Raw genomic sequence first — 20,065 nt, forward strand, 5'->3', positions numbered from 1 at the left:
TGTGCTCCAGACAGTCCACATCTCTGGTTTCACTGAATTCTCACAATGAACCTATGTGGTAGAAAGTGTCCTCCTTACCTTCAGAGAATCTGAAGCTCAGAGAGATGAGGTATCTTGCCCAAGGGTACACAGCAAGACGGTGGCAGAGCTGGGAATCAAACCCACATGTGTCTGGCTCTAGAATCTGTGCCCTTTCCATAGGTCCATATGGCTTTGCAGTGTGCTTGGCTGCCCAGTGGGGTGTGGGAAACAGTATTGGACAGGTCAGCAGGGGCCGGAGCATGCCAGGCTCAGAGTTTCACACTCTGGCTGTAGCAGCGGAGGAGCCGCTGAAGATTTCCTCAGCTGGGGAGTGGTGTGGTTGGGGCTGGGATCCCCGAGCCTCACTTTGGAGGTTACACAGAGGAGAATCAGGCTCATGTCAGGGGAAAGGGGAGCAGGTGTGCAAAGGAGCAATTAAACAGTAGCATGAAAACAGGATAAGAGGGGCAAGGACCAGGGGCTTAGATGGAGGCGGGGAGTGACTCGGGGTCCCATGCAAATTAGGGAAGGTGTCTCCGAGGAGGTCCAAGTTGAGTGGCATTTTGTCAGAGCCAGTGCAGTACAGTGGAAAGAGCACGGCCTCTGGAGTCAGGCAGGCCTGGGTTTGAATCCCACCTCAGCCTCTTTCTAGTATGAGACCTTGGAGCTTCCTTTCTCATTAGTAAAATGGGGGAAACCAGCCCTGATGAGGATGAAATGAGGTGATGCTGAGTGCACAGTGACTGGCATGTAGGAGTTGTTTAGTAAACGTTGCCTTATTCAGAACAGAATAGTTATGAGGTGATCAGGTGGTCAAGTGGGGAAGTGTGTCCCAGGCAGCACATCTGGTTGTGCCCACGACTGGCAGCCCGACGGGAAAGCTGATAGATTGCAGGACTGCAGGCCTTGGGGCACCTGGCCCACAAGCCGCTGAGCTCACTGGGTGGAACACTCAGGAGTTCTTGGGGGTACTCACGTCCCTTCTGGGGGCCCCTCCTTGTCCTCTTGGACCCTGCCTGGCTCAGCTTCCTCTTGGCTTGCCCTGTTTTGGCCTCAGGGCTGGCTGGGGCCTGCACACAGTGTGTGCTGACTAAGTGTTTGTTTCAGTAAATGACACCTCTGCTCTTATCTGTCTTCTTCCCCCTCCAGGGAGAACCAGCCTTCCCCTGTGTGGGAATGAATTGCTGGCCTCTCCTCTCCTCTGAGTGGGATGGGTGGGAATGGAGGGGCAGGCAGGCAGTGTAGGGCCTGGCTGTTTGGCCTTGGGCTTGTACCTTCCCCTCTCTGGCCCAGCTCAGGAGGCCGGAAAAGGGATCCAAAAACTGAACCTCGGACATGTTCTGATTTTCAAATAGGGTGGATTCTGGAAACCACTGACCCCAACCCACTCCCCCTTCGCCCTGCCCCTCCTGTTACATTGTGGGGCTGGCCAGCAGATGGTCTGTGAGTGGTTAGAAGAGGAGCAGGGACCACAGGAAACAGTGTGAGACCCCGACAAGCAGGTCAGGCTGGTCTCTCACATGTCCGCATTTGGTGGGCACTGGATGCCAGACTGGTAGATGCCCCAGACACGATGATGGGCAGGAAGCCCACACAGGAGCTGGATGGGAGGACTCTCAGCTGGATTTGCACCTCCAAAGTGTTTGTGAATAAATAGGGGCCAGGAGCTCTGTCTTTGAGCCTGTCTTAGCGGTCCCTTTGGTGCAGGCTGGCATATCAAATCTGAATGCTGGTGCTGTGGGACAGAGCTGATACTTTGCATGGAAGTCAAGATTACAAATGACCATTCCTCGTGAGCCCCATTGTGGGGGAAGCTGGGAACAATGTATTCATCGGTGCTTATTTCTTGGTATTTCGCTGGGCTGAGTTTTGTGCTGGCATTCCCTGGGGGTCAAGGAGAGGACTCACAGCCTTCCCTCAACGGGCTTATGGTAGAGAGTCGGGGGTATTTCTGACAGTCAGAAGATGGACCCATCTGTGATGAAAGGGCACATAGAAGAGGGGGTGGCCAACTCTGCCTGGGGAGTTGACAATATGGAAGTTTCCATAGATGAGAGGTCATTTGAGGTGGGTTTTGAAGGTCAAGTAGGAGTTTTCTAGGCAAAGAGGGTGGGGAAACAAGCAGGTAGAGATTTGAGAGGAGATGGTGGGCTTCTTGGACATGCTGAATTTGATGGTCAGGAGAACTGCTCAGGAGGCAGGAGGATATCCAGGAACGGAGCACAGGAGAGGCAGGGCCTGGGGATGATGATTTGGGCGCATTGGTTCAGAGGGGGTTAATTAAGCCTGGTGGGGAGCACGTGCAGTGAAAACAGGACAAAGCATGGACTCCTGATATGGGAAACAGCAGGAAAATAGACCCCTCAAGGAGATGGGGACAGAGTAGCTAGAGAGGTGGGAAACCAGGAGAGTGCTTCAAGGGAGGACGAGTCAGCAGGACCAAATGCTGCTGAGGGGTCAAGTGAGACCAGGTCTGCAAAGTATCCACAGGATTTAGCAACAAGGAGGACACTGATGACTTTATCAAGAGCACGTTCAGCAGAGAGATGTGGGCAGAAGCCAGACTGCAGTGGATTAACAGGGGAGGTGACATTTGAGCCAGGAAGTGAGTGTCAGGTGAAAAACCAGAGTGCTGGCTGCAGAGCAGTCACTGATGGAGGAGGGAAACGGAGGGTCAGAGGAGGGCCTCTCCGAGAGTGAAGGAGGCCTGGATCCGTTCCTGGGCTGCCGCAAGGGGAGAATGCTGACAGGGTGCTGATGAGAGGGGATAATGGGTGGAGCCCTCCTGAGAAGGCTGGAGGAGGGGGATGCAGGCCCAGGCCACGGGGCTGGCCTTTGTGGGGAGAAGGGCTGCAGGAAAGTTGGTAGTTGGAGAGGCTGGGCAAGAAGTTGGGGGCTCCTGATGTTGAGGTCATCGCTGAGAGAGTGGGCAGAGATGAGCTTGAGGAGAGAGGACAAGGTGCAGTATGGCCACAGCGGGGAATGAGGAAGGAACAGAGCCAAGAAGGGCCACTGAGAAGTCCCGGGCGCCCAGCGGATGTGGAGCCCCTGAAGCTGTCATGGTGCCAGTTGGCACAGCCGTAGATTTCTTCAGCAGCCTGGGGGTGGGCGTGGAGAGGGTAGCTTGTCACAAGGCTCCAGGGCTGGGGGAGGGGATCAAGGAGCTGGCACGCCTGGCCCCGCCACCTCCTCTGTGGTCCCAAGAGAGGTAGGGGCCAAGTGGAACTGCGGATGCTATTCAGAGGGAGTAGGCTTGGGTGGCACATGAGGGGCTGGAAGGGGTGGAGGCTGTGAAGAGAAGGGAGATGATAAAAATAAACGAGAGCGACTGTCTTCTGAGCACTTGCCATGTGCCAAGCAGGGTGCTGAGGGTTTCAAGGCCCTCCTGGCAGGGGGTCCTCACGTGAGTCCTGGGGGCGGAGTATAATGAATGTTGTTCTCCAGAGGATAAAGCAGGGTCAGAGTGGTGAAGAGACATGCCCGAGGCCACACAGCTGGTCAATGTCCACACCCCATTTGGGATCCAGGGTTAACTCACTCCAAAGCTCTTCTGGGAGTCCAGGTTTCAGAGATGGAGAAATTTCAGGGATCATGTGGATCAGGCCCTGGGGCTGGTGACTGACGTGGAGGGAAAGGCCCCAGAGTGGATGAGACCAGAGGCTGGGCTGGGTGGCAGTTCTGAGCCCCCAGCAGCGGATTTGCTCAGGGTGGCTGCTCCTCATGCTTGGTGAGAAAGAGCTTCCTCTCAGCTGCAGAGCCCGGGCTGGGCAGCAGGGGGCAGGAAGAGGCAGCCCTGGTGGGTCACTTCACACTCAGCGTGCCTGTCCCGTACTGCTGGCTTTTAGAGATAGGAAGGAGCCTGGAGGTGGGGGAGAGGAGCACCTAATAGTCTGGGGATAGCATGGGGTGAGCCCGTCCTCAAAGGCTCTTCCAGTCCCACCTGCTCATGCAGAGGCTGCTGGGCCTTTCCCTTCTGTGCCCATGTCTGCCCCTCCCTGACACCCCATTGTGGGAGAGGGCCCTGATGAGCTCATGTCTGTGCAGGAGGGCCAGGCTTTGGAGAATGGAAGCCACCAGGGCTGGTAGTGCTTCCAAGGCCTAGCCCAGACACATAAATCAGGGCAGCTGAGAGCCTGGTGAGGCCAGGGTCAAGGTAGCCTGGCCTCCTCGAGCACCTGCTGCTCTCCTGGCCTCAGGGCCAGCAGGAGAAAGGTCTGTTGGAGGTGGGCACCTGCCCTAGGCCCCTTGGGTCTCAGAGGAGTGGCATTCTGACCTGTGCCTCCAGGTCACAGTCCAGTGCTGTTTGGGGAGCATGAACTGTATCTCAGAGATAGGCTTGGGGCCAGGGTTGCAGCAGCTCAGCTTGGATGTTTTTTCAGCCCCTAGGAGTCAGTACAATGGAGGAGCAAATGCAGCTGTGTGCTCCTGGACAAGGCACTTCCCCTGTCTAGCCCTCAGTTTCCTCATCTGTAAACAGAGATGATGGTTCTTCTTTCCAGTGAGAGGACTAAAGGAGAGGGGTATGGGCTGCACTTGGCACAGAAGCGTTCCCAGAGCTCTTTCATATGGGCAGCCATGCCCCTTAAATCTCCCCCACATCTGGCTGAGGCAAGAGGTGGAAAAGATGACTGTGAGGTCAGGGCCTAGTCCTGTGTAGCCTTCTGAACCTCAGTTGCCTTGTCTGTGAAATAGTGGTGGTGGGGCAGAGGGCAGAATGTGATCCTGAGAGAGCATCACGCAGTTGGTTCTAGGCCCTCAGGCGGAGGGCAAGCAAGGCTGCCTTCACTGTGCCAGTGTAACAGAACCTAGCTGGCCTTTGCTGAGCCCCTGCCACCACCTCCGTGTTCCAGGTGAGGAGCCGGAAGAGGAACCGAAAGTGAAAACCCAGTGGCCGAGGTCTGCAGATGAGCCTGGGCTATACATGGCGCAGACAGGTAACTCGGGCCCGCCTCCCTTCCTCTGCGGCGGGGGCCCGACTGTGTGCGTCTGGTGGTGTGTGTGCTTGGTGTGTGCCTGTCTGTCTCTGTCCTGCAGTTCAGTCGCGTCTGTGCCACATGAAGCTTGTGGGAAGGGCTGGGTGGCCTCCTGAAGAGCCTGTTACTTGGGGTCAGGGTAGGAGGAGCCCTCTGATGCCTGCCCCCACCTTACTGCCACTCCCCCATCCCTATGAGACTGAGTGCTTGGGAGGTGCCCCCTGCCGCCGACGCTGTCCCTCTCTCGTAGGCGACCCGGCGGCTGAGGAGTGGTCCCCGTGGAGCGTGTGTTCCCTGACGTGTGGGCAGGGTCTGCAGGTGCGGACCCGCTCCTGTGTGTCCTCCCCCTATGGGACCCTGTGCAGCGGGCCCCTGCGGGAGACCCGGCCCTGCAACAATTCAGCCACCTGCCCAGGTAGGCCCATCCTCCTCCCCACCCCACCTGCCTGCAGGGTTAGGTCCTGCCTGGGACTTGGGCAGATTAATCTCCAAAATGGTTGGTTGCCTCCTCCTTTCATTCAACAAATGTGGCTGTTCCCCACACCATGCCCAACTCTGCGCACCATGCCAGCCCAGTGCAGGGCACTGGGGGCACAGATGGATCAGACCAGGGCCCGTGCTACTGGGCCCGGTTCTGGGCACATCATTCCCCCAGTGCCTGCATCCTGGTAACCAAGGCTCGTGTTTTTACCCACTCCGCTCTGGCCATATCAGTAGCTTGCGCACTTTCCCACCTCCCTGCATTTGCTGATTCTTGTCCTATCCTTCCTCCCCGACCTTGGCTATTCAAATTCAGCCTGTCTTTCAAGATCTAAGACAAACGCCACTTCCCTGACCTTCCCCTCCCTCCTTTGGACACCCCCTCTCAAGGGGGCCTCCCCTAAGCCTCCCTCAGTTGAGTGTGTAGTTGTTAAGGAAATGCATGTGCTTGCTTGAGACGGCAAGGGCAGGGCAGCCTCAGCCAGTCCTGCTCCTTGCTCCCTGAGTGGGTGAAGTGGGGCCTAGGCCATGCCAGTGGTGCTGTGGATTTAGAGCAGGGCCTACCTGGGAAGGGCTCTTGGTACCTGGGGGTGTGGCAGGAGTTTGCAAAGGCCTGGGGCAAAGCTGTGTTCCAGCGTGTGAGCTCGGTGTGTCGGTGTCCATGTAGAGGTTCATGTTTATTTGTGTGTCTGTGCGCTTGGGGCTGGGAAGGGCGCTTCTCTTGCCCCCGAACTGCTGTGTTGTATTCAGGCTCTGGGTCTAGGGCTGGGGTGGGGTGGGGAGGGGTGGAATGGCGTGGGTCCTGGGTCCTTTCCTGAATTTTCCTGTGCCCTCAGGAGAGGGGGACCCCTGGTTCCCCTCCTGTTGGTCCTGGCCCCCTTGTCCAGGCGTCCACAGGGGCTGTCCTATGTGAATTAGGACCAGAAGCCTGTGTCTTGCACATCCCTTCAAAGGGTCGCGCCTTGGTGGGGCCCTGGGAGATCCCCCTGGCAACAGATCCCGGGGCAGAGCCAATGAGGAGCAGCCGCAGAGCTGCGGAGCTCCTGGTTGGTGGGCGGATGGGCAGGCGCCGGTGGTGGGCGGGGCCATGGTGCCGCCCAGCCACCGGCCACGTGCTTCTTTGCAGTGCACGGCGTGTGGGAGGAGTGGGGGTCCTGGAGCCTGTGCTCCCGCAGCTGCGGGCGGGGGTCCCGGAGCCGGATGCGGACCTGCGTGCCCCCCCAGCACGGCGGCAAGGCCTGCGAGGGTCCTGAGCTGCAGACTAAGCTCTGCAGTATGGCTGCCTGCCCGGGTCAGTAGCACCCGTGGGCTTCCATGAGGGCGCTGCCCAGCCCGGTGGGGGGTCGGGAGACCTGGGGAGGCAGTCAGGTCCAGTGACCTGCCCCTGGGGGCCCCTTAAACTTTGACCAAGCATGGGGAGACTGGAGAAGTATGCCTGCCTGTGTCCGAGGTGACCCCCTAGCCCTGACTTGACCCCTAGCCCTGACATGAGTTAGTACCCTGTGACGCCATCAAGAGGGGACAGCTCTTTCTCCAAGCCCTGGGTTGCCCTTGCATCTTGGTGCATGGCCAGCTGAACTGTGAGAGGACACAAAGCTGGGCTGAAGTGCTGGCAAAGATCAGAAGACACCCCTGCAGCCCCTTCCCTTAGCCAGAAGTGAGTTGTGCCTTGCGCTAAGAGGAGAGGTGTCCTGTATTTCTGGAGCTGGTGGCAGGCAGGCAGCATGAGGCCCAGGCACTACCTGCTCACTCCAGCCTCCCTCATAACCCCCTCCCCTCCCCACTCCAGTGGGTCTGGCCTGGCTCAAATCTGAATGCCTAGCAGGCTCTGGGTCTTCCTGTGGTGCTCCACACCACCAGCCCTCACACATCCTGCTCAACAGCCACCCCTGCTTGTGTCTCCCCATGCAGTGGAAGGCCAGTGGCTAGAATGGGGTCCCTGGGGCCCATGCTCCACGTCCTGTGCCAATGGGACCCAACAGCGCAGCCGGAAGTGCAGCGTGGCGGGCCCAGCCTGGGCCACATGCACGGGTGCCCTCACTGACACCCGGGAGTGCAGCAACCTCGAGTGCCCGGGTGAGTGCTTGGCACAGTGGTGGCAAGTGGCGGCTCTGACCATGGGGGCACCTGGGCCCACTCATATGCCTCCCCTCTCCCACAGCCACTGATAGCAAGTGGGGGCCATGGAATGCATGGAGCCTGTGCTCTAAGACGTGTGACACAGGCTGGCAGCGCCGCTTCCGCATGTGCCAGGCCACGGGCACGCAGGGCTACCCCTGCGAGGGCACCGGAGAGGAGGTGAAGCCTTGTAGTGAGAAGAGGTGTCCAGGTACTGCCCTAATGACCCTGGGGGCTGGGGGCCCCATGTGTGGACCCAGCTGAACCTTACCCCTGCACCCACAGCCTTCCATGAGATGTGCAGGGATGAGTACGTGATGCTGATGACGTGGAAGAAGGCAGCTGCTGGCGAGATCATCTACAACAAGTGCCCCCCGAATGCCTCAGGTAAGGGGCAGGTGGCTTTCCCCACCACCACCACCCCTTCCATTCTCATTGCCCCCTTCTGCACCCCCAGCCTCTCTGAGATATGGAGGAGTGTGGGTGAGAGCTCGGCCCCCATGCCAGACCTCTGTCCTATTGCCCTGCAGGGTCTGCCAGCCGCCGCTGTCTCCTCAGTGCCCAAGGCGTGGCGTACTGGGGGCTGCCCAGCTTTGCTCGCTGCATCTCCCACGAGTACCGCTACCTGTATCTGTCAGTGAGTGCACCCTGCTGGGCTGGGGCACAGCAGAATCTGTCTCAGACTCTGCTAGGGGGTGGAGGGAGCGTGATTCTCGCTCGTTCCCACGTGCCTTGGCATATGCTGTGCCCACTTCTGCCTGACTGTGCCTCTCCTTGTCTGGCAAACTCCTACTCATACCTCAAGGCCTGACTCTCAAGTGTCTTCTTTTATCCCTGGTGCCTACCTCTGCGCTCCTGCAGAATGAGCTCCTCAGTCATTAGGTGCTCATCCAAGTGTCTGTGTGTACTGCTAGACTGGGGCCTCCTTGAATTTATTTTTGTGTCCCCAGCATCCAGCCCAGGGCCAGTCATGGGGTAAGAGTAGCGTCAGTGAATGTGTGTACATGTTTGACTGTAATTGGGTATTAATTGTGTGAATGCATTTAGAGCTTGTGTTGAGAGAGAGTGAGAGAGAGAAAGACAGTGTGTGTGTGTGTGTGTGTGTGTGTGTGTGTGTGTGTGCGCGCGCGCGCGCCCACACACATGCTCATTACACTCCAGAATGTACATGACCCCTTTGGGATGGGGAGGTACCCTGTTCCCATACTGTGCTTATATCTTTTATATGTACATCTGAACACCTTTTTTCTCTAGGTGTTTCTATTTCAGTCTTTTTTAAAGTACCCTTTGGGATTCTCTCTCTCTTTATGAGTCTCTTTCTCGGACTCTGTCTCCCCTGTGTGCCCCTTTGAGCCTCTCTGACCTTTTCCCCCTTTCTCTCCCCGTGGATGCAAGCAGTGGGTGGACTGGAGTGGGATGGGCCAGGGTCTGGTTCCAGCTCCTGACACTTCAGTGACTGTGGCCCCCTCATCACCTACAGCTTAGGGAGCACCTGGCCAAGGGGCAGCGCATGCTGGCAGGCGAGGGCATGTCGCAGGTGGTGCGCAGCCTGCAGGAGCTACTGGCCCGGCGCACCTACTATAGTGGGGACCTGCTCTTCTCTGTGGACATTCTGAGGAATGTCACTGACACCTTTAAGAGGGCCACCTACGTGCCCTCGGCTGATGATGTGCAGGTACTGCCTAGGAGGAAGGAGGGCGGAGGGTGGAGAAGGCCCAAACTGAAGCGGGAGGCCAGGCCCCTAGGCAGAGTCTGCTGTAGAGGCGGCAAGTGTGGCTATAGTGGGGGAAGCCCCCTGTTCCCTGGGGCTAGGACCCCCTGCCACTCATTGCTCTCTCCTCAGCGCTTCTTCCAGGTGGTGAGCTTCATGGTGGATGCGGAAAACAAGGAGAAGTGGGACGATGCTCAGCAGGTGCGGGGCACAGCTGCCAGCTTCTCCTCCCATGACCCACCCTGCCTTGGACCCTTACACACTTTCTGTCCCCAGGTGTCCCCTGGCTCTGTGCACCTGCTCCGTGTCGTGGAGGACTTCATTCACCTGGTGGGCGATGCTCTCAAGGCCTTCCAGAGCTCTCTGATTGTCACAGATAATCTAGGTAGAAGGAGTCAGGCAAGGGTGGGGGTCCTGAATGTGCCAGAACTCAAGACGTTCTGTCTTTCCTCTACCTAACCCCGTATTTGTGTCTTTCTGTCCGCATTCTACCCTCTCCTTCATCTATGTGTGGTCTGTTTCTCTGTGTATGTCTGTCTCTGTGTTTGTACCAACTTCGGTGTCCACATCTACCTTTCCTGGTACGTGTTTCCCCTACATCTGTCTCTTCCCCTGGTCTGCCACCCTTTGTCTCTGCCCCTCTGTCTGTCTCTGTCCACCCTCCTCCCACTGCAGTGATCAGCATTCAGCGAGAGCCCGTCTCAGCTGTGTCCAGTGACATCACGTTCCCCATGCGGGGCCGCCGGGGCATGAAGGACTGGGTGCGGCACTCAGAGGACCGCCTCTTCCTGCCCAAGGAGGTGCTCAGCCTCTCCTCCCCAGGGAAGCCAGCCACATCTGGGGCAGCAGGCAGCCCTGGCAGGGGGAGGGGCCCGGGAACGGTGCCTCCTGGCCCAGGCCACTCCCACCAGCGCCTCCTGCCAGCAGACCCCGATGAGTCCTCCTACTTTGTGATCGGTGCTGTACTCTACCGCACCCTTGGCCTCATCCTGCCGCCTCCCAGGTGAGTCCTGGGGATGGGTGGATGGGGCTGCTGAGGGTCCAGGAAGGCCCAGGTAAGGGAAGGAGGACTGAGCCAGTGCTGGCTGCAGAGAGATCCATGGCAGCCTCCTCCACCTTCAGGAACCGCTTGCCTGGCTCTGGACACATGCTTCTCAAATTTATCCGTACTGCTCTCAGAGGCTGGGCTGCCACCCAGGGGGTGAGGGACAGAGCTCTAGACCTCACCCGAAGTCCTGGACCCCACTGAGTTAGGCCTTCCCCTGGGCCTTGGCTCCTTGGAAGCCTCTGCACACCCATCCAAAGCGGCTTCAGGGTTTCTGACTGGGGCTGGCACCCGCTGGCAGGAGCTGACTTCGGTACCTGTCCTGCAGGCCCCCGCTGGCCGTCACATCCCGGGTGATGACAGTGACTGTGCGCCCCCCTACCCAGCCTCCAGCTGAGCCCCTCATCACTGTGGAGCTCTCCTACATCATCAATGTGAGTGGAGATCCATGCAGAGACCCTGGGTGCACCTCAACCTGGGTGGCCAGAGGCCTGGCTGGTGGGAAGCACTCTGTCCCTGATGGTGGGCTGAACCCTGGACCTGTGTGGGAGCTGCTGTGGCCCCCACGGCATGGGCAGTGGTGGGGTGTGGTGAGCTTCCCTCCCTAGACTGCACTCATGTCTTTTGCTCCCCAGGGGACCACGGATCCCCATTGCGCCAGCTGGGACTACTCCAGAGCGTGAGTTGGGTGGCTCCTCTGGGTGAGGAAGGGAGCAGCCCTAGGGCCCTTTGCCAGAAAGGGGTCTCCTGCCTTAAAGGCAAGAGGGATTTTTGGTGCCATCCTAGCCTAAGGGGTCAAGAACGTATCCTGGGACTCCCTGCCGTTGCCTCGTGGATGTGGCCTTACTGTGGATTTAGCCTGTCCTTGGGCAGTGGCCAGGACTGGGGGCAGGGCCACCTAGCTGGCCTGGGGCTCACTGAATCTCTCCCCTACCCAAGAGATGCCAGCTCAGGAGACTGGGACACTGAAAATTGCCAGACCCTGGAGACCCAGGCAGCTCACACCCGCTGCCAGTGCCAGCACCTGTCCACCTTTGCTGTGCTAGCCCAGCCGCCCAAGGACCTGGTAAGTGGAACAGAGGTGCCTGGGCTGAATAAGGGAGGAGGCCCTGGGCTTCCAGCAGCCATCAGTGATGGTGTTGGCAGGCGCCTGGGTGATCCTGAATGTGCATCTGCAGGTGCGCTTGTGGGATTGTACGTGGATGTCTGTGCCCCTGGGATTGTGCTCACAGCAATGATATTTGCCTGGGGGTATGCGGCAGTGGCCAGTCGTGTGTGTGTGTGTGCACATGTGTGTGTCTGGTTGTGTGTAGAAGAGTGCAGGTAACTGAGCATAAATATGTGTCCACATGGATACCCGGGTCTGTTCTGTGCATACATGAGAACAACAGCAAGAAGGTGTTGCCCTTCTGCCTGTGGGTATGCCAGTCTATGGTAGATGAGGGGACAGGGCACCCCTGCAGCTCCCCCCTCCCAGCAACCCATCTGACTGTCTGCCCATCTTCCCCAGACCCTGGAGCTGGCGGGCTCCCCCTCGGTCCCCCTGGTGATCGGCTGTGCAGTGTCGTGCATGGCGCTGCTCACCCTGCTCGCCATCTATGCCGCCTTTTGGAGGTAGGTCTGACACCTGGCTCTTGTGGCTGGGGGAGGGGGGCAGGCGCAGAAGGTGGCCAGCCACACCAGGTCGGGTGGGGCAGCCAGCGCCTCTGTCCCTGCCTGCTGTGCCCCGGCAGGTTCATAAAATCTGAACGCTCCATCATCTTGCTGAACTTCTGCCTGTCCATCTTGGCATCCAACATCCTGATCCTCGTGGGCCAGTCCCGGGTGCTGAGCAAGGCAGGTGCAGGCTTCCAGGGCTGCCAGGGGTGTGAGTGGGGTGGAGGGGTGAGGGTGGAGAGCGCAGTGTGTGTGTTTGCTTGTACGTCCATTAGTGGTGGCGTATGTGTGCCCCATGTTGGGATTAGAGTGTGTATGAAATAGTGTGTGAGACCATATGTGAGGACATTGGAGAGGGGGTGTGTACTCAAGTGAGGAACTTCTGTGAACATCAGTAAACGTGTGTGTGAGCTGAGCGCTGGGTGTGTGTTGGGCAGGTGGCATTGGGCCTCCTTGTGTCTGTGAGCGTGTGGAAGCCTGAGTGAGGCCTCCTTTTGCCACCTACCTGTGGACGACCTGTGCAGACCCTTCCCTATGTCCCCTTGGCCTTCTCTGCACAGTGCCAGCACCATGCATGCCAGGCACAGGGCCTGCCCAGCTGTGACGTGGCAGGTGCTCATGTCTGTCCCCCTCCCTGCCAGCCCCGTCTGTGCGTGGGCAGCCTGCCCACCCGCCTCCCTGGATGCCGAGTGCTGTGTGTGTGTCACCAGGCCCGTGTCGTGCTGTGTGTGGGTGCAGGAAGGCGGGGGTGCCTGGCAGGGCTCTGTGGGGGGCGGGGCTCAGGTGGGCGGCTGTGGCAGCGCCCAGCAGCGGGCGTGGGAAGCCCGGCGCCTCCTGCCCTGGCGGCTGCTCAGGGCCACTCCCTCCCATTCCCTCTCCCTGCAGGGCGTGTGCACCATGACGGCTGCCTTCCTGCACTTCTTCTTTCTCTCCTCCTTTTGCTGGGTGCTTACCGAGGCCTGGCAGTCCTACCTGGCTGTCATTGGGCGGATGCGCACCCGCCTCGTTCGCAAGCGCTTCCTCTGCCTGGGCTGGGGTGAGCAGGGCCAGTGCTGGACTCTGCTGCTGGGCCTTGGTGGGCAGGGGCAGCAAGAGAGGTTCAGCTTCGGCCCTGGCCCAGCTCTCTGGGCACAGGGGTCAGCTGGGATGGGAGTCTGGGAGAACAAGGGGTCCCTGAAGACCAGCAACCGTCTCACTCTGGCACCCCTGCTCCCCCAGGTCTGCCTGCCCTGGTGGTGGCCGTGTCTGTTGGCTTTACCCGAACGAAAGGATACGGTACATCCAGCTAGTACGTGAGCCTCCCGTGGTGGGTGGTAGCAGGTAGTGGATCTGTTAGGGAACCGGACTGGGCAGCTGGCTGAAATCCTAGCCCATGCCTGTTTTGGGTCTTTGGGCAAGTTCCTCCCCATTTCTGAGCTTCAGTTTCCCTGACTGAGGGAATGTGCTAGGACTGGGTAATCCCTAAGGGACTGTTTAGCTCAGGAGTCAGCCTTGCTTCATCCCCATGGGAGCACTGGGGGATGAGCCTAATGTTCAGGACCTTTGTTGGAGGGGAAACCAAGGCTCAGCAGGAGCCAGTGGCTCACTCTCACCGTCTGGGGCTCAGACTGCACTGGTGATGTGGGCATGGCAGCCTGGGAGGACTGAGGGATGGTGTTTGAGGGTGGGGAGGGAGGCTGCTGGGTGTCTGACACCCTTCTTCTCCCCCACCCCAGCTGCTGGCTCTCCCTGGAGGGCGGCCTGCTCTACGCCTTTGTGGGCCCTGCAGCCGTCATTGTCCTGGTATGTGTCCGTTCAGCATCTTGGAAGGGGCATGGCCCCAGAGGGTCATCCTGTTTCTCCCTCTACCTCCTCCCTGCCCTCCAGCTCCCACATGGGGATTTCCCTGCCAGGAGGGCACCTGGTGATCCTGTCTCCCCCACTCCACTCTACTGGGCCCCCAGGTGAACATGCTCATCGGAATCATCGTCTTCAACAAGCTCATGGCACGTGATGGCATCTCCGACAAATCCAAGAAGCAGAGGGCCGGGTAAGGGGAGGGCCTCTGAGACTTGGCCTTTCTGGAGATGGTGCAGGGAGGGAGGGACATGGGTGCTCTTGGAGACTCAGGGCTCGATGATGCGACCGGGGCTCCCCAACCTTGGTGCATCAAGGTTGCAGGCAAGGTGGGCACCCGGAGTGCTCAGCCGCAGCCCCTCACCCACCCTAACCCAGCTCTCTCTCTCTCGTCTGCCCTCCCCTCCCACCCCACTCGGGGCTCATTCTGCCCCATCTCCCGGCTTCCCATGTGTTTCCCCCCCTTCTCCCATGTCTGTGCCGCCCCCGAGGTCGGAGCGGTGCCCCTGGGCCAGCCTGCTCCTCCCCTGCTCAGCGTGTGGAGCGGTCCCCAGCCCCCTGCTCAGCTCAGCCTCGGCCAGGAACGCCATGTTAGTCGTGCCCCCTGGGGGGGCGGTGGGGTGGGTGGGGCAAAGGAATTGGGGGGGGCAGTGCCCATGGTGGGGGGAGGAGGAGGGATATCAGCCCAGTGCCCTGGAAAGCTTGCCCTTTCCTGCCAGCCACCACACACTCTCAAGGGCTCGGCAAGAGGTGGCCAAGGCGATGAGGAGTGGATGTCTGTGCCTCCCACAGGTGCCCGGTTCCTTCGCCCACCCTTGGATCCCGCCCCTGCCCTCACTCCCAGCTAATGTTCTATCCTGCACAGCCCCACACCCCCAACCTACAGAGGCTCAGACAATCTTAAGCCTTAGAATTTTTGAGCTATAGAACCTTAGAATTAGAATGATAGAATCTTAGAATAAGACAATCAGAAGCTAAGAATGTTAGAATGAGTGAATCATCCAGTCTTATCATCTGTCATAGAATCTGAGACTTAGCATTTCAGAGGCATTGAATCTCACACTCAATTGGAGACAGAGAATCACAGAGGTAGAGAATTATTTCACTGAGACCCCCGCCCTAGCATCTGAGAATCTTAAAATCCCAGCCATGCAAGGGTAAAACAAATCCACAAAGACCTTAGGCCCAACCTCCCACCCAGGTCCGGAAAGCCACCCGAGCCTCCATGCCCAGTGAGGTCCAGCTTTATCTTGCACACCTGCAGGGTCAGGGAGCTCAGGGCCTCTGGAGGCAGCTGGCACCGTCACCACGAAGCTCCCTCTGTCTTGGGCTGCCGTCTGCCTCCCTCACCCCGTCTGCACTAGCTGTTTCAATGCTTGGGCTTTGGAGTCGGTCAAGCTGTGTTTGTATCCCAACTGTGCCTCTCCCTGCCCAGCTGGGCACACTCCAGTTTCCTCATCTGTAAATTGGGATAATAATCCCATGCCTGTTAATTGGAGTTGTTTTGATCATGATTTGAAGTAATATATGTAAAGTGTTCAGTGTAGGGCCTGGTAGAGAATTGGTGGTTAATCAGCGTAGCTCTTATTACTGTGATTAGACCCTCTCTTGGTCTTGGCTACACCTCCGGGGGCTTCAGAGTCCATTGTGCCTGCCCCCTGCCAGGCTGAACAGCCCTGAACTGTACTTCCTAGGGCAGGTCTTGGCCCCCTGCCCATCTCTCTGCTTTGGCCTCCCCCGGCTGTCTCTGTGGAATGGTGCCACCCTCTGCCATGCCTAGAGCTGTGCCTGACTCTCCCACCGGGGGTGTTTGTGAAGGAGAGTGGGCTGAGTGTGGCACCTGGCCCGGGAGGGTATGGTGGCCCCGCTGTCCGTCATGTGCTATAGCAGGTTAGGGAGGGGTGGGAATGGCTTGGATGCCAGGCCCCATCTGCTTTTTTTCTGCCCTCCCCTGGCAGGGAGGCCAGGGAGGTGTAGGCCTGGCCCGACCCCAGCTTTTAGCCCCAGCTCTGATCCTTCTGCCCAAGGCTCTGAGCAGTCCGTGGGAGCCTGGCGTCTTCTCTGTGTGTGGGGGGAGTTCTGCTTCACTGGTCCTGGCCCCCTGTCTTCTCCCTGAGGATTCGTGCTCTGGATGTCCCCCGCGTGCTCTGCCTGTTTAATCTTTCTGTCTGGGTGTCTCTGTCGCATGCGTTCTCTCACTGTGGTTATTGTTGCTTTGTCCCTCTTCCAGTCCCCCTCCCCAGCCTACCCAGTTAGGCTCTGGGGACGCCGTCCAGGCCCCGTGCATTTTTAAAAAGCTCCTCAGGTGATTCTGTGCATCTGTCTGCCTCCTCTTCTCTCTCCCCGTCCCTTTCCACTGTCTGTGGCTCGGTCCCACTGCGTCTGCGTGTCCTTCCCCACCTTCCTGGTCCCTGCTCTGACCCCGTAGTTCGCTGCTTTCGGTCTCTGTTCTGTTTCTCTGGCTCTGGCTCCTCAGCTCCTCTCTGCTTGGGGACATTACTGAGGCCCTGGGGTTTGGGGCCCTCCCAGTCTTGGGCAGCTGAAGAGCTCCAGCTGAGTGGAGGCCTAGGCTCAAGCCATCCTGTCCCCTGGAGTGTCACTCTGATGGGCTCTGCCACTGTCCCCTCAGGGCCTCACTCTGGAGCTCCTGCGTGGTGCTGCCCCTGCTGGCGCTCACCTGGATGTCTGCCGTCCTGGCTATGACAGACCGCCGTTCCGTCCTCTTCCAGGCCCTCTTTGCTGTCTTCAACTCCGCGCAGGGCTTTGTCATCACTGCTGTGCACTGCTTCCTGCGCCGAGAGGTGGGGCTGGGCCTCTCCCGCCCGTGTGTGCCCACCACACCTGCCAGGCCCTTGGCTTCTCCCCACTGTGCAGACCGGGAGGATCGAGGCCCCGACCAGGGTGCCCCAGGCCCCATCTCGGCAGCCCTTACTGTGGAAGCTGATAGCCCGGGTTACCCACAACTGTCCCTTATGCTTATCCTTGGCCTCCTGGGTCTCCTCCTCCCCTTGCACCCTGCCCAGGTGTCATCACCTTCCCCAAGGTTGGATGTGTTGCCTTCCTTCTACACTTGCCTGGGCGTCTGGGGTGGGAAGCACAGCCATCTGTGGTTGGGGGCCCTGCAGTGGCCTCAGGCCCAGCAGGCGCCCTCTGTCCCCAGGTCCAGGATGTGGTGAAGTGCCAGATGGGGGTGTGCCGGGCTGATGAGAGCGAAGACTCCCCTGACTCGTGTAAGAATGGGCAGCTGCAGATCCTGGTGAGTTAGGGGCCTGGGCAGGGCCTGGGCAGATTCTGGGCACCCCTCACCCCAGTCCTCCTGCCCTAGACCATTTACCTTCCCCATCCATGGCAGGGTTGGGACAGGGATTGGGTTTGATTCAGGCTCAGCCACTAACACCTGGGTGGCATTGGGCAAGTCCTTCCCCCACTCAGTTTTCCCAGCCATCAGGTGGGCTGGGGTAGACCATGCCTGGGCTCTGCTGGGCCATGGGCTGTGGGCCATGGGCAGCCCTAAGGCAGGCAGACTGGGCAAAGCTGGCTGGGGAGGGCCTGAGCCTCCTCCCACCCTGATACATTAATCCTCCCTCTGCCCACCTGCCCCTCCCTTTCTGCCTATAGTCAGACTTTGAAAAGGATGTGGATCTGGCTTGTCAAACAGGTGAGCGTGCCGTGGCAGAACTGAGAATGGTCCTGGGGTTGGAGAAGAAGGGGAGGCCTTGAGCCCCATCATGGGAGGCCCTGATGGAGTTCTGGCTGCTGGAGTCCAGCTTCGAAGTTAGACAGCCCTGAGCTGGACGCAAGGCTGCGAATGTCCCTTACTGTATGACCCTGGGAAAACAACCTGCCTCTCTAAGCCTCAGTTAACACACCTGTAAAGGAGAGAATACTGTCCTCCCAGGGCAGGTGGGGGGCTTAGGGGCATGCATGAATTCGGGGACATCGAGTTCTTAGCAGGACCCATGGCACAGAGTGTTACGTTATTATATCATTTCCAGATTCTTACCAGAATCTTTCCATTTCTGTCTCCTGGGGAGCTGATGCACAGGGAGGTGGGAAGACAAAGCCCTTTGACAGCCCTGGGGCTGTGGGGTCAAAGTCGGGACCTGCACCAGGACATTGGGAGCTGGGCCTTGCCTTTGTTTCTTGCCCTGTCTCACTGTGGGGACTTTGGAGCCATTGTCTTCTTAACCCCTCTTATATGTGAGAGATTACCAACCAACCAGCCATCTCTCCAGGACCCATTTTCCTTTCCTGTCCAAGTGCAGAAGCTTGGTACCTCCCCAGCCTGGGCAATGGCATGTGGAGGTTCCTTCTCCTCAGGACTCACCCCCTCCCTCCCACTCCTGCCCCCAGTGCTGTTCAAGGAGGTCAACACTTGCAACCCGTCCACCATCACGGGCACACTATCCCGCCTGTCCCTGGATGAGGATGAGGAGCCCAAGTCCTGCCTCGTGGGCCCTGAGGGCAGCCTCAGCTTCTCACCACTGCCTGGGAATATCCTGGTGCCCATGGCAGCCTCACCAGGGCTGGGGGAGCCTCCGCCCCCACAGGAGGCCAACCCTGTTTACATGTGTGGGGAGGGCGGCCTGCGGCAGCTGGACCTCACATGGCTGCGGCCCACTGAGCCAGGCTCTGAGGGAGACTACATGGTGCTGCCCCGGCGGACTTTGAGCCTGCAGCCTGGTGGTGGGGGTGGAGGTGGTGAGGATGCCCCCAGGGCCCGGCCCGAGGGGACCCCCCGGCGAGCTGCCAAGACAGTGGCCCACACTGAAGGCTACCCCAGCTTCCTGTCCGTGGACCACTCGGGCCTGGGGCTGGGCCCTGCCTATGGATCTCTCCAGAATCCCTATGGAATGACCTTCCAACCGCCACCGCCGACACCCAGCGCCCGCCAAGTGCCCGAGCCAGGGGAGCGCAGCCGGACCATGCCTCGCACCGTGCCCGGCTCTACCATGAAGATGGGCTCCCTGGAGGTGAGGGGCTGTAGGGAATGGGGTGTGTGTCTGAGACTGTGTCAATCACAGGCTGCAGCCAGGAGGGGACAGCCTCATCCTCCCCAGAGCAGCCTCTCGTAAAAGTCACTGGGAGTGGATACACTGAGCATTTCTCTGTTTCTGCTCATGGCAGCTCCGTGGTGTCTGTGAATCCTTCAGACAGGCTGGGACTTCACACAGTGGAAGTGCACTTCTCGACTTGTTCACACTTGCTTTAGGGCCTACTTTGGGGTGACTGGTTAGGATGAGTCCTCATTTCAGGAGACTGTGGCTCAGGCAATGTGTGAGCCTGGGCCTCTGCGTCATGCAGGTCTGAGTTTCAGTCTGGACTCTGATTGGCAGTGAGATCAGTGAGCCTTCATTTTCTCGTGTGTAAAGTGGCGATACCGTAGCAGTCTCTTTGTGGAGTCGTTTTGAGGATTGAGTGATGTAAAACATTTATGTGGAGCAAGTAGAAAGTGCTAGATAATTGGGGATTGCTGCTGTTAGCACCCCTGAAATCAGCTGCAGATGCTGCCCACAGGCCTGTGGTAACTGACCCTCTCTTCCTGAGAAAAGCAGACCCCTCTGGGTCCCTGCCTGTGTGTGTTCTGTGAATCCTTCACCTTCCCGCTGGCCTCCTCAGGTCTGCTCCCTGCAGAGGATCACTGAGAACAGACAGTAGTGGCCTGCTGTGGAACTCTAGAACATTCTGCAACTTTATTGGAGTCATGAAGGGGATGTGGTTAAGGAAAGGGACAGGAGTCATGGCTTAGCCACAGTTGGCTGTTCCTGCTCGGCCTCAGAAACCCACTCCCCATCCTCCACAAGACGAAAATTAAGTTAGTAGCTACGGGGCTCACAAGTTTAGTTTTTCTCCCAAAGTGTTTCTGGAACATTTGGTGCCTGCTTCTGCCACAGATGGCAAAAACAGGAAGGCGTAACAAAGACAAAACGCAACGCCAGTGTTGGAGAAGGGCGCGCTTGGCGTCATGGCGGGTTTTGTTCTGTGGACACCTGCCTGCCGGACACTGTTGAGGGCGGACATCAGGCTCCTTGTGTGGGAGGCAGCAGTAAGTGCAGCAGCGCTTTGAGGGGTCAAGGATGACATCCAGAATTCGGGCGTGGGCAACTGTGATGGGCGGAGGAACAGGTTTGGACAGGGAATTACAAGTGTATTCCATTGGTGTGAGCTGCATGTGCAGTGCCTGTGGGGCATCAGACAGGGAGAGGTGCCCTGTTGCCCCCAGAA

At 58.8% G+C, this 20,065-nt stretch overlaps 1 protein-coding gene across 15 annotated transcripts in view; it reads left to right on the top strand.

The window, feature by feature from the left end:
- The window catches only part of ADGRB2 (adhesion G protein-coupled receptor B2), a 36,991-nt gene that overhangs the window by 14,469 nt on the left and 2,457 nt on the right, over positions 1-20,065 (top strand). For 6 of the 15 annotated variants that reach the window (XM_019014288.4, XM_019014330.4, XM_055390391.2 and 3 more), the window contains 25 exons: positions 4,872-4,955; positions 5,245-5,409; positions 6,601-6,765; positions 7,386-7,550; positions 7,636-7,803; positions 7,878-7,979; positions 8,123-8,229; positions 9,073-9,267; positions 9,436-9,504; positions 9,580-9,688; positions 9,979-10,306; positions 10,677-10,782; positions 10,984-11,027; positions 11,288-11,414; positions 11,859-11,962; positions 12,082-12,184; positions 12,890-13,040; positions 13,223-13,292; positions 13,720-13,786; positions 13,948-14,033; positions 14,332-14,430; positions 16,470-16,641; positions 17,001-17,096; positions 17,459-17,498; positions 18,194-18,813. In XM_019014288.4, the coding sequence (XP_018869833.2) occupies positions 4,872-4,955; positions 5,245-5,409; positions 6,601-6,765; positions 7,386-7,550; positions 7,636-7,803; positions 7,878-7,979; positions 8,123-8,229; positions 9,073-9,267; positions 9,436-9,504; positions 9,580-9,688; positions 9,979-10,306; positions 10,677-10,782; positions 10,984-11,027; positions 11,288-11,414; positions 11,859-11,962; positions 12,082-12,184; positions 12,890-13,040; positions 13,223-13,292; positions 13,720-13,786; positions 13,948-14,033; positions 14,332-14,430; positions 16,470-16,641; positions 17,001-17,096; positions 17,459-17,498; positions 18,194-18,813 (3,542 nt within the window). The remainder of the gene's footprint in view (positions 1-4,871; positions 4,956-5,244; positions 5,410-6,600; positions 6,766-7,385; positions 7,551-7,635; positions 7,804-7,877; positions 7,980-8,122; positions 8,230-9,072; positions 9,268-9,435; positions 9,505-9,579; positions 9,689-9,978; positions 10,307-10,676; positions 10,783-10,983; positions 11,028-11,287; positions 11,415-11,858; positions 11,963-12,081; positions 12,185-12,889; positions 13,041-13,222; positions 13,293-13,719; positions 13,787-13,947; positions 14,034-14,331; positions 14,431-16,469; positions 16,642-17,000; positions 17,097-17,458; positions 17,499-18,193; positions 18,814-20,065) is intronic. The other 9 variants (XM_055390413.2, XM_055390421.2, XM_055390417.2 and 6 more) reach the window with 5 other exon arrangements.

Source organism: Gorilla gorilla, chromosome 1 (assembly GCF_029281585.2).
Source record: "Gorilla gorilla gorilla isolate KB3781 chromosome 1, NHGRI_mGorGor1-v2.1_pri, whole genome shotgun sequence".
Taxonomy (NCBI): Eukaryota; Metazoa; Chordata; class Mammalia; order Primates; family Hominidae; genus Gorilla; species Gorilla gorilla.